General features: G+C 43.2%; 1 protein-coding gene across 1 annotated transcript in view; it reads right to left on the bottom strand.

Annotated features, from left to right (window-relative positions):
• The window catches only part of LOC128843978 (putative short-chain dehydrogenase/reductase family 42E member 2), a 45,342-nt gene that overhangs the window by 6,087 nt on the left and 23,496 nt on the right, over nucleotides 1-15,759 (bottom strand). The window contains exons 6-9 of the mRNA XM_054041172.1: nucleotides 13,061-13,136; nucleotides 11,813-11,895; nucleotides 6,102-6,239; nucleotides 2,182-2,247 (exon numbers count right to left, since the gene is read on the bottom strand). Of these exons, the coding sequence (XP_053897147.1) occupies nucleotides 2,182-2,247; nucleotides 6,102-6,239; nucleotides 11,813-11,895; nucleotides 13,061-13,136 (363 nt within the window). The remainder of the gene's footprint in view (nucleotides 1-2,181; nucleotides 2,248-6,101; nucleotides 6,240-11,812; nucleotides 11,896-13,060; nucleotides 13,137-15,759) is intronic.

Here is a 15,759-nt window from a genome sequence, read left to right as displayed (position 1 = left end):
TTCTGCCCAGCCCCTGAGCTCTCGGCCAGCCCTGGGCCCTCCCCTGCTGTCCCCCCTCCCCTGCAGCCTCAGCTCGCCGTACCAGCAGCGCAGCTGGCTCCAGCCAGGCGGCACGGATCGGGCAGATTTACCAGTGAACACAGGGTGCCCTGGCATGAGACCCCCCCCAACAACAGGGAGCCCTAGGGCCGGGCACTCGGGCGGCTTAGCACTGCTGCAGCCCCCGTGGGGGGGAGAGGCTGCACTGCGGGGGCAGAGGAGCAGGCGGGTGGTGCGGGTGGCAGGAGCGTGGGGAATTTGGCTGGAGGACTCAGGAAGAGCACCGGGCGGCCGTGCAGCTGGCCGGAGAGAAGCGGCGCTTTGAAGGGGAAACCGCCGCTTCTCTCCGGCTGTGCGTCTGCCCCTGCTCCTCCTGAGGGAGGGGTGGATGGGGGGGGCGGTTAGGGGCAGGGGGGTCCCAGGAGGGGGCGGTCAGGGGACAGGGAGGGGTGATTGGATGGGCGGGAGTTCTGATGGGGGCAGTCAGGGGGCAGGAAGTGGGAGGGGGCGGATAGAGGGCTGGGGGCAGGCTGTTTGGGGAGGCACAGCCTTCTCTACCCGGCCCTTTTTGCAACCCCGATGTGGCCCTCGGGCCAAAAAGTTTGCCTACCCCTGGTCTAGACCATCTCTGAGAGGTGTTTGTCTAACCTGTTCTGAAAAATCTCCAATGATGGAGATTCCACAGTCTCCCTAGGTAATTTGTTCTAGTCCTTAACTACCCTGAGAGCTAGTAAGTTTTTTCTAATGTCTAACCTAAACCTTCCTTGCTTCATATTTAGTCCCATTACTTCTTGTCCTGTCCTCCGTTGTTAATGAGAACAATTTATCACCCTTTTCTTTATAACAACCTTTTATATACTTGAAGATTGTTATGTTTCCCCTCAGTCTTCTCTTTTCCAGACAACAAATCCAGTTTTTAAAATCTTTCCTTATCGGTCATACTTTCTAGATCTTTAATAATTTTGTTGCTCTCCTCTGGACTTTCTTCAATTAGTCCATATCTTTCCCGAAGTGTGGTGCCCAGAACTGGACACACTACTTCAGTTGAGGCCTTTATCAGTGCTGAGTAGAGTGGAAGAATTACTTCCTGTGACTTGTTTACAACACTCTTGCTAATACATCCCAGAATGATGTATGCTTTTTTGCAACAGAATTACATTATTGACTCATTAAGTTTGTGATCCACTATAATCCCTTGATCCTTATATGCAGTTCTCCTCCCTTGGCAGTCATTTCCCATTTTGTATTTGTGAAACTGATTATTCTTTCCTAAGTGGAGTACTTTGCATTTGTCCTTACTGAATTTTACCCTGTTTAAATCAGACCATTTCTCCAGTTTGTCAAGTTCATTTTGAACTCAAATCCTGTTCTCCAAAACATTTTCAGCCCCTCCCAGCTTGATATCATATGCAAAATGTTTAAGTATACTTTCTATGCCCTTATCCAACTTATTTATGAAGATATTGAATAGAACCAACCCAGGACAGATTCCTGTGGGATCCTCTCAATATGCCCTTCCAGATAGATTGTGAACCATTGATAATTACTCTCTGAGTATGTTTTTCCAGCCAGTTGCCCATCCACCTAATAGAAGGTTCGTCTGGGCTAGTGATACTCAGACAGGCTTGCGAGCTGCAAGTGGCTCTTTAATGTATCCCTGCAGCTCTTAGCAGCACATGATATTAAAACACTGTGTGATTTATTAACCAATCAGGATGTTTTTACTATGTTATTAACCAATTGTAGTTGATAAAATAATAATACTTGGTCAGTCAATTTTGCTGCAAGAACATTATATTAGCTATATACACACACATCTTATGAATTCACACTATTGTGGCTCTTTGAGGTAAGATCACTAATTTGGCTCCTGAGCCACTGAGGTCTGAGTAACTCTGGTCTAGGATATATTTATCCAGTTTGCTTATTAGATTGTCATGTGAAACAGTATCAAAAGTCTTACTAAAGTTGAAATGTATCAAATATATTTATATATTTCTTAAATATATCAAAGTTTTAAGTTTTGCTTCTTCAGGTAATTACTGTAGTATTGGCTTCATTTAGCTGATACGTTCTTTCTTGATTAGTTATATGCTCAAGTCCCATACACTGTATTAGAACTAAACATGTGTATATACATACTAACGGAGTTATCCATTCAGAAAAGATGACTTTCTCGCCGTCATGTATGTAATACACCTGACCACTCTGTTAAAGAGGCAGAGAAAAGGCAGATTAGAAACATAATACTGTGCATGGAGTGACATTTTCTTTTTATCTTTTAAGACTATCTTTATTCATTTTGTAAATAACAGCAACATAATTAAAAGCAAACAGATACAAATACATACAAATCAACAAGCAACCTCCATTGGAACTAATTCTGATCCTCATGTAAGTTTCACACATCTGTAAATTCACTTAAATTACTGGAGTTACTCATGATTTATTACACTGATATATTTAAAAAAAGAGCAGAGTCAGGTTCATTATGTTTAGGACTTCTACTACCATGAATTTTATCAACCTAGTTGTCATAGCACTGAGGTTTTTTTTATATTTTTGTAGGGGCCAAAATCACATTAGACATGATGAATTCATCAGAGTTGGCAATACTGACATGTTAGTTAACACAACTTCTCGATTTCATGTTCTCTTTAGCACTTCTTCCTGCTTTAAAAACAATGGCATGTTCTTTAATGATTTTACCTATGTATCATTTTTTTATACTAGGTGCATTAGTGACACTATAATTAAAATTTCCTATGGATTTATATTAGAACTCCCTATATTCAGTCCATAACATTCTGAATATTTCATTTAGTGAGATGAAATTTGCCAGATGTCATCTCAGAATAAAGGCAATTTTTTTTGAAAGTTTGAACAAATACACTTCTGCTGTTCTCAATTAATAAGAGAGTGAAAAATACATTTTCCCCATATGTGGTTTGCAGATCTTACTCCGGGGATAGGCAACCTATGGCACACGTGCCAAAGACGGCAAGCAAGCTGATTATCAGTGGCACTTACACTGCCCGGGTCCTGGCCACCGGTCCGGGGGGCTCTGTATTTTAATTTAATTTTAAATGAAGCTTCTTAAACATTTTAAAAACCTTATTTACTTTACATACAACAATAGTTTAGTTATATATTATAGACTTTTAGAAGTGACTTTCTAAAAATGTTAAAATGTATTACTAGCACGCAAAACCTTAAATTATAGTGAATAAATGAAGACTCGGCACACCACTTCTGAAAGGTTGCCAACCCCTGTCCTACTCTATACCAGAGCAAGGCCTGGGCTAGGGAGGCCCCTCCCCTCAACAGCTACAGGGCATGCTCCAGTTTAAACGGGCACTGGTAGGCCAGAAGAAGGAGTTACAGGCTGTACTAGGAAGTGACGCTGATGCCTGGAGCTATGGGATGAGTGACTACAGAATTGGTATGGCCACTTGGGAAACGATGATCCATATGCCTCTCCTGGTTGGAGTTGGGAACTCACAAGAGGCCCCAAAGAACTGGACATTGTCCACCCTGGCAGACTAAGCTGTTACTACTAAGATTGTGACTACACCCAAAAGGGAGGTGCCACAGCCGGATAGGAAGTGACCCAGGTCAGGACACTGTGGAGTGGGAGGACCTAGGTCCCTCTTCCCTGCTTCTACACCACTGTTGTGGCAGAAGAGGGGACACACAGGAGGCACTGAGGCCCACCGTATATGGCCCAGCAGGGCCCTGTCCAGAATGAGCAGACTGCAAAAGAACTGTGGCGCCAGTGTCTGACCCCTAGGCCAGCTGCCTATTAGACTGATTAGCTACACCACATAAAAAGATTACAACTTTTTTCCCAAAAAAATTCAGCACTGACATGATATAGAGTAAAAAAGTTGAAATTTGTCAGTGAGAAGTTTTTTTGAGTGTTAGCATGAAACTAGGTTGGATTTGACTAAGTTATGCAGGTTTGAAAAATTTCAGGGAGGAATATTCTTTTTATTCGTATGTGTATGTCAAGTGTCTCAAACCCTATTATGCCAGCTTTGCAGAATTATCAAGAACCTACTAACCAGCCTAGAAAAAACATCTACTAATCCATACTTAAATAAACACCAATACACTGTCAGGTCCTGTGTGGCCTGAACCCAGTTCTGTGTGGGTCCAGAAAGTCATCACACTCCAGTCCTCCGGTGGCAGCTCACAGACAGCAGTTGGGACCAGAATCTATGAAGCCCAACTGGGGCACAAGCCCTTCCCTTATTCTCTGACTAAGAGAGGTCTAAGGCTCCTTGTTGGGCTGCAGCCCCTATTTAAGCCAGAGGAAGAAATAGGAAGTTTGTACAAGTGAGCTTCACCCTGCCATGGGCCACTGGTATGGTGTTTATCCGTTCCTGCCTTCTGATCTTGACCTCCTGGTGTCCGGTCTTGGCCTGACTGTTAGTAACTGACTCCTTGTTCCTACCTCTGGTTCTCTCACCTGATCCTGACCTCCTGGTATCCTGATTTGGCCTGACTCTTGGTAACGGATTCTTGATCTCTGACCTCCCATTCTTCTCTAGATTCTGATCTCCTGGCTTTCCAACCCAGCCTGATTCCTGGTAATTGACTCCTGGTCACTGGACCCTTTGCCCACACCCACTGCTAAACCCTCGGCCAGGCTGCGCATGCTCCCCCCCTTCCTTGCCCATATAACCACACATGTACCAGATAACACCACCTCCCCATTATTCAGCCCTATTCAAGCCCCACACTCCATGTGCCCGATGTATACCTCATCTCATCCCCTTCCTCCTCAACACTCAATCTTCATTCAGTCACCCACCAGCTGCACCTCAGTAACCCCTCCAATCTTTTACTACTAACTCATCAGTTCTCTACCCACACCAAACTGATAATTTTATTTTCTTTACCCCACAAATTCATTAGCTCACATTCCACAGTCTATCTATACTCCCCAAATTCAACAATTTTCTCCTCTCCTCCCTCCTTTCTCTCCAAATTGATCAGTTCTCTTCCTTGCCTCACTGTATAGTAGTCTCTTCCAAGCTGCACAAGGTACTTCAGCCCCTCCAAGTTGGGCCCTGTCATTGCTAAAGTAGCTGCCTGAATAACTTCCCCAAAACTGGGGCCCCAAGCCTTCCCTTGGTGGCAAGAAACTCTCCCTCCCTCTGGTTGCACCACTTGCATCATCACTTCCAAAAACCTGGGGAGGTTTGAAGGGTTGATGTCTATAGCCTCCCTCACTTTGGTGGCCACTGTCACTGTTGAGATTTCTGCCCCTCACTGGAGGAGAGGGTAGAGGGCAATAGAACAGGGGTTTTCTGGAACTGGGCCTTAACTAACTGGGGGTGAGAATAAAACAACCTCATCCAGAAAGGTGGAGCCTAGAGGAGCTGCTGATCTTCTCTTCACCATAGGCCCAGGGCAGGGAATACTCCGAAGAGCCAGGAGAATTCATATGGGGTGACTGCAGCTGTTTCTACAGTAGCTCAGCTGCTGAACTGAGTCAGAAGGAGAGGTGCAATCTATGAGCCTGACTGATGCTGGAGCTGCCGGCAGTGTGAGTGCAGCAACACTGTCAGGTGTGTAATGGTTCATGCTCTTAAGATTTTTGTCGCAACTATAAGGGATAGAAATTTAAGTAAAAATATTCAGAAGTGTTCACTAATGTTGAATATCCACATTTTTGTGAATGCTAAGCATGTACAAATTAGGCCCAAAAGGTTTCAGATTGGTCAATTAAAAATGTACACATCTAGAATCAAAGCATAAAAACTTTGATTCTAGAGAATTTGATGATTGCAATATTCACTTGGGGAAGATTCCTACTCAAGCTGGACAGGCAGGAAACCCTACCTTTGTAAAGCTAGCTTACAAGAAGAAAAAGATGTGACACAAAAATATTAACAAGATGAATGCGAGTTGCATTTACAAAGATGACATTTTGCACGTGGAACTGTACAGTTTGCACATGCAGTACTTTTGAGAATTTAGCAAATCGACTTTTAGACACAGAGTTTGATCTAAAAGCCACAGAAAGTGACCCATATTTTAAATTGTTTACTTACCGCTATATAACCCTTCTCAGGGGTGAGAGCTTCAGCAGCTAAGAGATGAGCTTGTACAAGATTTCCTACATGAACCCAGTTCATCTGAGTTTTGGGATTTCCAAATTGGAAGTTAAATAGCCCTCTTTGGATATTCTTCTGTGGAAACAGACAGCATGTGCAAAAGACTGAAAAACTAAAAGCAATTTTTTTAAGTACACCTCTACCCCAATATAACATGACCCGATATAACACCAATTCAGATATAACGCGGTAAAGCAGTGCTCCAGGGGGGTGGGGCTGCGCGCTCCGGTGGATCAAAGCAAGTTCGATATAACGCGGTTTCACCTATAATGCAGTAAGATTTTTTGGCTCCCGAGGACAGCGTTATATCGGGGTAGAGGTGTACCTGATATAAGCAGAGTCAGAATGAGCTCTCCCCTGACATGTGGTGGTGAGCTGTGGAAAAGGACTTCAGGGGCTGATCTTGTTTGCATGGGCACACCCACCGTGCCTAGCATGATGGACTGTTTGCCCAAATGGTCACTTTGGCTACTGTGGGATCCCCAGTCTCATTGTTATTGGGGCAGGAGTAATAAAGGGTTATTATCCTGGTTATGTGAATCAAGGACAGTAGAACTGTACTTGGCATTTTATGATGGAGGGACTCGCCCTCAACTAAGTAGCACATGCTAGGCAAGGGACATGGGTTCCAGAACTCAGTGAATTGATAAAGGCTGGGGATAGGTATGTATACTTGGTAGTGTGGGTGCCTTCTGAGGACCCTAAACACCACTTACTACTCCTCTCTTCACTGTGCAATAACAGAGCTAATTTTGACTCCATTAGGAGTCTTATTACATGCTGCAGAGCTGAAATCACTGATACATAGGTCTAAGTATTAGACCTACCTTGGCCTAATGGTGCACTAGCACTGAGACTCCCTACTACCAGCTGAAGTCACTAAAGAGCTGAAGTTACTAAGAACTGTGTTAAGGGAAAGGGTGGGGAGGGGAGACCCTGAAGATAAGTTGGTGAGTGGCTAGCGGAGTGGATGGCTGGCGGAGCAGATAGCAGGGTGGCTGGCGGTGAAGGCTGCAGCAGAGCCCCATGGAGAGGCATGGCAATCGGCCATCAACCCGAGCAGCGAGCATGTAAGATGTCCCCCCACACATCCCCCCACTTCCACCCAGGCTGGGAGGTAAACTCTGCAGAGGAACTTCTGAACTCTGGGGGCTACACTGACTAAGGTCAGAAACTGTGGGTGGGGTGACTCTTGATTTGCTGAACTTAAGACCCTGAGGGGAAAAGGACCTGCCAAACTTACTTGGGGGTGGGTCTTTTGCTCATGGTTTGTGTTATGAATCCTGTTTGTGGTATTTCCCGAATATAATGCCACATTCTTTCCCTCCTTTATTAAAAGCTTTTGCTACACTCAGACTCCTTGTTTGTGAGAGGGGAAGTATTGCCTCTTAGAGGTTCCCGGGAGGGGGTGGAGGGGATAAGTAATTGTCCCAGGTCACTGGGTGGGGATTTGAGCCGGTTTTGCATTGTGTTATTGAAACAGAACCCCTAGATACTGAACCCGGCCCTTGTTGCTGCCAACTTGACGGGCAGAAGGGTTACACTTAGATGCTGGAAACCTGCCAAACAAATTGTGGGGCCACTGGATGATCGAGGCACTAAAGGAGCACTTGAGGAATACAAGGCCATTGTGAAGAAGCTAAACAAATTCTTTGTATCAGGCTTCACTGCAGAGGATGTGAGGGAGATTCCCACACCTGAGCCATTCTTTTTAGGTAACATCTGAGGAATTGTCCCAGATTAGGGTGTCAATAGAGGAGGTTTTGGAACAAATTGATAAATTAAACAATAATAAGTCAGCAGGACCAGATGGTAATTCATACAAGAGTTCTGAAGGAATTCAAATAGTTCTGCAGTATCATAACTGTGGTATATAACCTATCACTTAAATCATCTTCTGTACCAGATGACAGGCAGATAGCTAATGTGACAGTAATTTTTAAAAAAGGATCAGAGGTAATCCTGACAATTATAGACCAGTAAGCCTAACTTCAGGATCAGGCAAAATTGGTTGAAACAATGTTAAAGAACAGAATTAACAGACATAAATAAACACGATTTGTTGGGGAAGATTCAACGTGGCTTTTGTATGGGTAAATCATGCATAACTAATCTATTAGAATTCTCTGAGGGGATCAACAAACATGTGGACAAGGGTAATCCAATGGACATAGGGTACTTAGACTTTCAGAAAGCCTTTAACAAGGTCCCACACCAAAGGCTCTTAAGCAAACTAAGCAGTCATGGGATAAGAGGGAAGGTCCTCTCATGGATCAGTAACTGGTTACAAGACAGGAAATAAAGGGTAGGAATAAATGGTCAGTTTTCAGAATGGAGAGAAGTAAACAGCAGTGTCCCCCAAAGCTCTGTACTGGGATCAGTGCTGTTCAACCTATTTATAAATAATTTGGGAAAAGGGATAAAACAGTGAGGTGGCAAAGTTTGCAGCTGATACAAAATTACTCTGGATACTTAAGTCCAAAGCTGACTGCAAAGAGATCTCACAAAACTGGGTGACTGCGCAACAAAATGACAGATGAAACTCAAATGTTGGAAAATGCAAAGTAATGCACACTGGAAATGCACATAATTCCAATTAGCGGTTACCACTCAAGAAAGAGATCTTAAAGTCATTGCAGATAGTTCTCTGAAAATATCCGCTCAATGTACGGCAGCAATCAAAAAAGATAAAGTTAGGAACCATATGAGGAGAGATTAAAGAGGCTAGGACTTTTCAGCTTGAAAAAGAGGAAACTAAGGGGGGGATCTGATAGAGGTATATAAAATCATGAGTGATGTGGAGAAAGTGAATAAGGAAAAGTTATTTACTTGTTCCCATAATATAAGAACTAGGGGCCACCAAATGAAATTAATGGGCAGCAGGTTTAAAACAAATAAAAGGAAGTTCTTCTTCACACAGCGCACAGTCAACTTGTGGAACTCCTTGCCTGAGGAGGTTGTGAAGGCTAGGACTATAACAGGGTTTGAAAGAGAACTGGATAAATTCATGGCGGTTAAGTCCATTAATGGCTATTAGTCAGGATGGGTAAGGAATGGTGTCCCTAGCCTCTGTTTGTCAGAGGGTGGTGATGGATGGCAGGAGAGAGATCACTTGATCATTACCTGTTAGGTTCACTCCCTCTGGGGTACCTGGCATTGGCCACTGTCGGTAGACAGGATACTAGGCTGGATGGACCTTTGGTCTGACCCAGTACATCCATTCTTATGTTCTTATGGATAGATAATAAAACAGAATATACCATAATGTCACTATATAAATCCATGATACACCCATACCTTGAATACTATGTGCAGTTCTGGTCACTCGATCTCAAAAAGATATATTAGAAATGGAAAAGGTACAATGAAGGGCAACAAAAATTATTACGGGTATGGAATAGCTTCCATATGAGGAGAGATTAAAAAGCCTGGGACTTGTCATCTCTTTTCTAAACTGAACAAGAGGATATATGACAGAGGTGTGGAGAAAGTAAATAAGGAAATGTTATTTACCCCTTCACATAACACAAGAACTAGGAGTCACCCAGTGAAGTTAAAAGGCAGCAGATTTAAAACAAACAAAAGGAAGTACCTTCACATAATGCAGTCAACCTGTGGAACTCATTGCCAGAGGATGTTGTGAAGGTGAAAACTATAAAAAATTATAGTTCAAAAAGATGATATAGGTCCATCAATGCTGTTAGCCAAGATGGTCAGGGATGCAACCTCATGCTCTGTGTATCCCTATGCCACTGACTGGCAGATGCTGGGACTGGACGACAGGGCATGGATCTGTGCCTGAATGCACCCCTGTATTCACACCCTACACACTATTGTAATAATCTTTGTATAAAATATGCCTTACCAGGTATCATATGAAAACTAATGACTCACTGGTCAATAATATGATGAAAGTATGTAGCAACATTATATGTAAAGTTATGAACATAGACTGAAATTCAGACATGGCATGCTTTGTATGAAATATCACAACCATATACAATTGATGAATATGGGGGTTACAGGGTGCTACTTTGAGGTCCAATGCATCACAGTGGTTATCAGGTAATCTGGCATGTAGCTAAACCTGTTTCTCAAAAACAAAGGACAAGGCGAAGCCAACTTTGTCATCAAAGTTGATGGTCAATCACCTGTTAAGCGGCCATTCTTCAGCAAAGAAGGGGGTCTGGAACAGATCAATCTACATTTTAGCAAACAACAACATGGAATCTCTTTCACTGCAAGACTCCATGACTCCAACCTCACAGTGGGAATGAATTTTATCTAGGGGTAACTCTCAGGAAAATGCATTTCAAAGGGTGATCGGGCTATACAAATGAGGGGCAAAAACACCCCCGGGGATCTCTCCTTATCTATCTCCCTTTCTCTTTTACCTAAGACAACACAGGAAGCAGCCATTTGACTTTGGGAGAGATCCTGACCTGAAATTTCATCAGCCCTGTTGCTGAGATCAAGTCTAGTTTGTTAAATTTTAGCACTAGAAAGCATTTTATCTTGATTTCTCTTGTAACCATTTCTGACTTTAATGTCTTGTACTTGTACTCTTAAAACTTCTCTCTTTGTAGTTAAATAAACTGGTTTTATTCTTTAATCAAAACTAATCCAGTGTTGTTTTCAAACTGAACTGTAGCGGTAACTCCATTTAAAGTAGCAAAGTATTGTACACTGACAGAGACAATGAACCTCCAATATCTGGACTGTCCAGGAGAGAGCTGGTCAGTGAAGAATACATGTTTTGGGGGGAATATCTGGGTCCAGGAGTGTATTGGGGGCATCCTGTAAGTGCTAACCAAGGCTTGTGCAAGCCAGAGTGTGACTAGAGGGTGCTGGCAGGCTTCAGCTGTACACACTCAGGGTGTTATCTTCATGCTGGAAGGCTGTGAGTGGCCCAGGTGAGAGCTACAGCAGCAAAGCACTGAAGGCACCCAAGGCTGCAGGGCAGGTGATGATACAACCCCTCACTGGTCTGGGCTGCACCCCAGAATGTGACCAGATTACTTGATAATTGCCCTGTTCTTTTAATTCCCTTTGAAGCACCTGGCATTGGCCACAGTCATAAGACAGGATACTGGGCTCGATGGACCATTGGTCTGATGCTGTATGGCCGTTCTTATGCATGAAATAACTGCAGGAAGGGTGTGATTTGCTAAGCAATGTGATTCATTTAATTAGCCATTGCCTAAAAATCAAATGTTTGCCTCTTAAAAAAAAAAATCAACATCTAAATCTTAACATCAGGAAGATTTAACTACAGCTATGTGTGATGGCTATGGTCTGATTAAAATATGATTTCAGGATTTTTCTGATAATATTTTACACTGAAGTTAAAGTGCTTACTCAACAAAACAAATAATGCATAATAACCAGTGATGCAGGCGTAGCCCTTTCTCCACAACACTAGCCCAGTTTTTGTCTTTTATCAAAAAAAACATGTTCATAATTTTCATTCCCATCATCCTCCAGTTATGCTATTTGTCAGCTTGCATCATGTGGTTAGTCAACAAAGGGCTCTTGAGGGACTGTTTAGATCAGTAACCAGGAAATGAGCTTTTGAATTGTTTAGACTTAAACAGTACAGGTACGCTAATATTGGCAATGCACTCCAGAGCTGATAATACAATACATACTAATACGCGTGGCAGGTGTTTTTGCTCTTCTGGTCCATAGATGCCTGGTGGGCGAAGAACACATGTATGGAGCTTATTGCCTCCTAGGAGATATAATGAAATGTGATTTTTCAAATAGTTTCCATATCAGTACATGACAGGTACACTTCATATGCTGTTTATATTTTATTTTGAAAAATCTAAGAGGGCCAAACACACTGGTCCCTTTGTAGTAAATTCTCTTAATTGTCTTTTACAATGTGAATTTAATACTCATGAAATGTGCTGGCTTGTGAGTCCTGAAAACTGAACTCCTCTGACCATAAAATAGCTGCAATATGAACAGCATCTTACAAATTTCCCTACCAATACACCCCTCATACCTAACTTGCACAGAACATTGAAAATCACAGTATCTAATACAAGTAGCTATATTCAAACACCTCCTCTGATCACAGCTGTAGCAGTATCAAAGAGCTAGAAACAGTTTCTCAAGCAACCCGCATCCAGATCAGTTAGTTTTGACCTTAAAAAGTCCTAAACCTTTAAATATCTCATAGAAATCAATAGGCAGCCTGTGCACTCTACTGAGAACAGATATGATGTGCTTTCTATATGAAACTACTTATAAGTAACAGATACTTTCTGCACTAATAGTTCAAGTCATAACCCCATGTAGAGTACATTACAGTGGTGTGTGTCTGAGCTCACAGCAATGGATAATGGTAGCAAGGTCTGCCTCTGATAGAAAAGATCATACCCTGCTTGACTAGTGTAGATTGAATAAAGCATTCTTGGCCACAGCTACTATCTGCGTACTCAGGATCTGAGAAACTAACATAACTCAGAAATTGAAAATCTAAGTAACAAGCATCTGTCTGCCTTCTTCCTTATCTGTTGCAAAGTCATTTGTAAGCCCTAATGACCCGTGAGGATGAAGCTGGTGGAGAGAGTGTTTAGGGGCCACTGGGTCTATAGTGAAGCTTAGTGGGACTGCTGGCATGAGTATATATGTATATGAGTAAGGAATGCAGGATCAGAGCCTATATTTGCAGTAGAATTTATAAACATTTTTAATTGACTTGAAGAAACAAGGTTTTAATTTTCTGAATCTTGGATTATCCCTTTTCCCCTTTGTGTCTCTTGTCCACCTGAATATATATGGACACTGAGATTAGATACATTAATTGAGGGAAGAAAAGACCCCTTTATGTTGTTCATAGTTTGTCATACATTAGTGATATCAGAAAAGTAGAATTTTATATGTACCTTTTAATGGAGTTCCATTAGCTGCAAGGATCATTTGCTCTGCCATTGCTTTGGTTCTAGAATAATGATTAACCTGCTGAAAAGAGAGAGTGCAAATATAATGAATTGCCTAACTATATTGCTACATTGGTAAATGACACCTCTGATAACATTTCAGTAAACCTGTACATCTATTCAGCTTGCAAACATCACCTCAGTAAAATCTTCTCAAAACATAAAATGTGGAGAAATAATTTAGGGTTGGAGGCCTAAATAATCTGTTTATGATAAAAGAGACAGGTTAGCATTTTTGGTTACACAAGTAAACTGAGCATAGCTCTCTTTTAAATTTCTATTTTTACTTATGATGTGCTTCAAATATATGGTTTATGATTCCAATTCTTTGGCAAGGGAGATATTTGTGATATAAATAACAGGATTGTGAAAACAATAGGGTAGATACATATTGATTAAGTGATTTTTCATTTATACATTTACACATGCCAGATTTCTCATTCATCTTAAAATGGAAGTTGCTTAACTAGAGTATAGACTTGAAGGGCTCAACTCTCCCATGTGCTGGGGCAGCTCTGGGGCAGTCTGGCTGCACAGTGTCCCTAAAATCAGCTTCCTGGAGGACTGCCCCAATGTAGAGAAATCAGAAGGTGGCAGAGTGTTGCCATAGTGGTTCCTATATGTCCCAACTCACAGCTGACATTATAGGGGCATAGCTAGGGAAAAAGGGGTGTGACTGGGGGTCCTTTACATTCAGCGGCTCACAGGCTTTTGAAATGCTCAAGTAGGGTAGGAAGAGGCTGATGTAGGAGCTACTATAGAGTCTCTACACGACCTGAGGTTCCCACTGAAATATATCAGGTGGCACAAAGGGAGGAAAAACCACTGATAAGCCCCCTGCTTAGCGTTCCTTTGGTACAAAGGAGTCTGCAGCATGAATAGAACCAGAAAGAGTGGTCACTTACTTAATGGTTCTTCGAGATACATTGTCTGCATAGATTCCACTTTTGGTGGTGTGGTTGGATTCTTTTTTGAATAGCAGTGTCCATTGGGGCCACACATGCTCCCTGAGAGACCTTGTGACCCTGTAGTTAAGGGTATAAGAAGTAGGGAGGCCCCAACTGCTTCTCAGTTCCTTTGCTAATAAAGAATTCCATATAGCAGGATTCTGAATTAGCAGGTATGGAGGGCTGGTAGTGGAATCAGCGTGGACAATACATTTCAAAGAACCACAGTTACCGTTTTTTCCTTCTGCAAGTGATTGTCTACACAGATTCCACTCTGGGGGTAGGTCTACACCGCAATTTGACACCTGCAGCTGGCCTGTGCCGGTTGACTCAGGCTCATGAGTAAGGCTAAGAATTTATCACAGATATTTTTAGTAAAAGTCACGGACAGGTCACGGGCAATAATGAAAAATTCACGGAAGCCCCTGACCTGTTCCTGACTTTTACTAAAAATATCCATGAAAAAATGGGGAGCCTGGGCAGCTGCGGGTGGGCTGGGAGCTCCAGGGGCCCCCTCTGCTGGTGACTCCAAGCTGCAGGGGTTCCCCCGGCGCCAGTGGAGGTGGAGAACTCCGGAGGTTCCCCCTGGTGCCCGTGGCGGCCAGGAGCAGCAGGGAGTCTGCCTGCCACCTGCAGTGGCTGGGAGCTGCACGGGGCTCCCGCCGCCTTGGGTAGCAGGGGTACCCGCAGCTCCCTGCCTCCGTAGGCGGCAGGGGACCCTGCATCTCCCAGCTGGCACTGGCTGAAGTCACAGAGGTCTTTGGAAGTCACAGATTCCGTGACTTCCATGACCTTCATGACTAAATCGCAGCTTTTCTCATGAGGCTTGGACTAAGTGGCTGTTTAATTGCAGTGTAAACATCTGGGCCCAAGCTGGAGCTTGGGCTGTAGAACTCTGCGAGGTGGAAGGGTCCCAGAGTTCGGGCTGTAGCCTGAGCCAGAAGTCTACACTACAATGAAACAGACCTGCAACTTGAGCCGTGGGAGCTCTAGTCAGCTGACACGGGCCAGCTGTGGCTTTTTATTTGAAGTGTAGACATATCCTTGGTGACTCGCAAGCAGTATCTCATCCTCAGAGACGGGTAAAAGGAGTCCGACTTAAAGATCGATTGATGGATTGTTCTGCCTAAACATCTAATCTAGAGGCCTGCACAAAGGCATAGTGAATGGTAAAATTATGGACTGATCCATGGTGCCACCAGATATATCTCAGACATTGGGATACTGTTCAAGGAGGTGGTAGAAGCTGCCTGGGCTCAAGTAGATTGAAACAATGTGTCCAGGAATGTCTGTCTTAGTTAGTTAGTACATAGCAAGTTCATATACAGTCTAACACCCATTTAGTCTCTGAGGGTATTGGTTGTCCTCTCATTGGTTCCACAAATGCAACACATAGTTTATGTGTGGCTCAAATTGATCTAGTCTTGTCTATATAAAAGGGCAATGTTCTCACCAAAATCCAGGGTGTTTGAAGTTTTGCTTTGGCTGATGTGAAAGTTCAAGGCTGGAAATTAGGATGAAGCCTGGGAGTGAGTTTGTTTCTAAGGAGAACCTGGCATAAGCTCCTGAAGTGGCATCACATGCCCATCATTTATGGGCTTTGCTGTGTCACAAGATGGACAAATCTTGAATCTGGAGATTTTGGGCCTAACAGAGGGATGTAGCCCTTGGGAGAGAGGGGAGGCAGGAGGTGGCAAG

This window comes from Malaclemys terrapin, chromosome 10 (assembly GCF_027887155.1).
Source record: "Malaclemys terrapin pileata isolate rMalTer1 chromosome 10, rMalTer1.hap1, whole genome shotgun sequence".
Taxonomy (NCBI): Eukaryota; Metazoa; Chordata; order Testudines; family Emydidae; genus Malaclemys; species Malaclemys terrapin.
The sequence above is the reverse complement of the archived record's forward strand: the minus strand, read 5'-3'. Positions and strand labels throughout refer to the sequence as shown.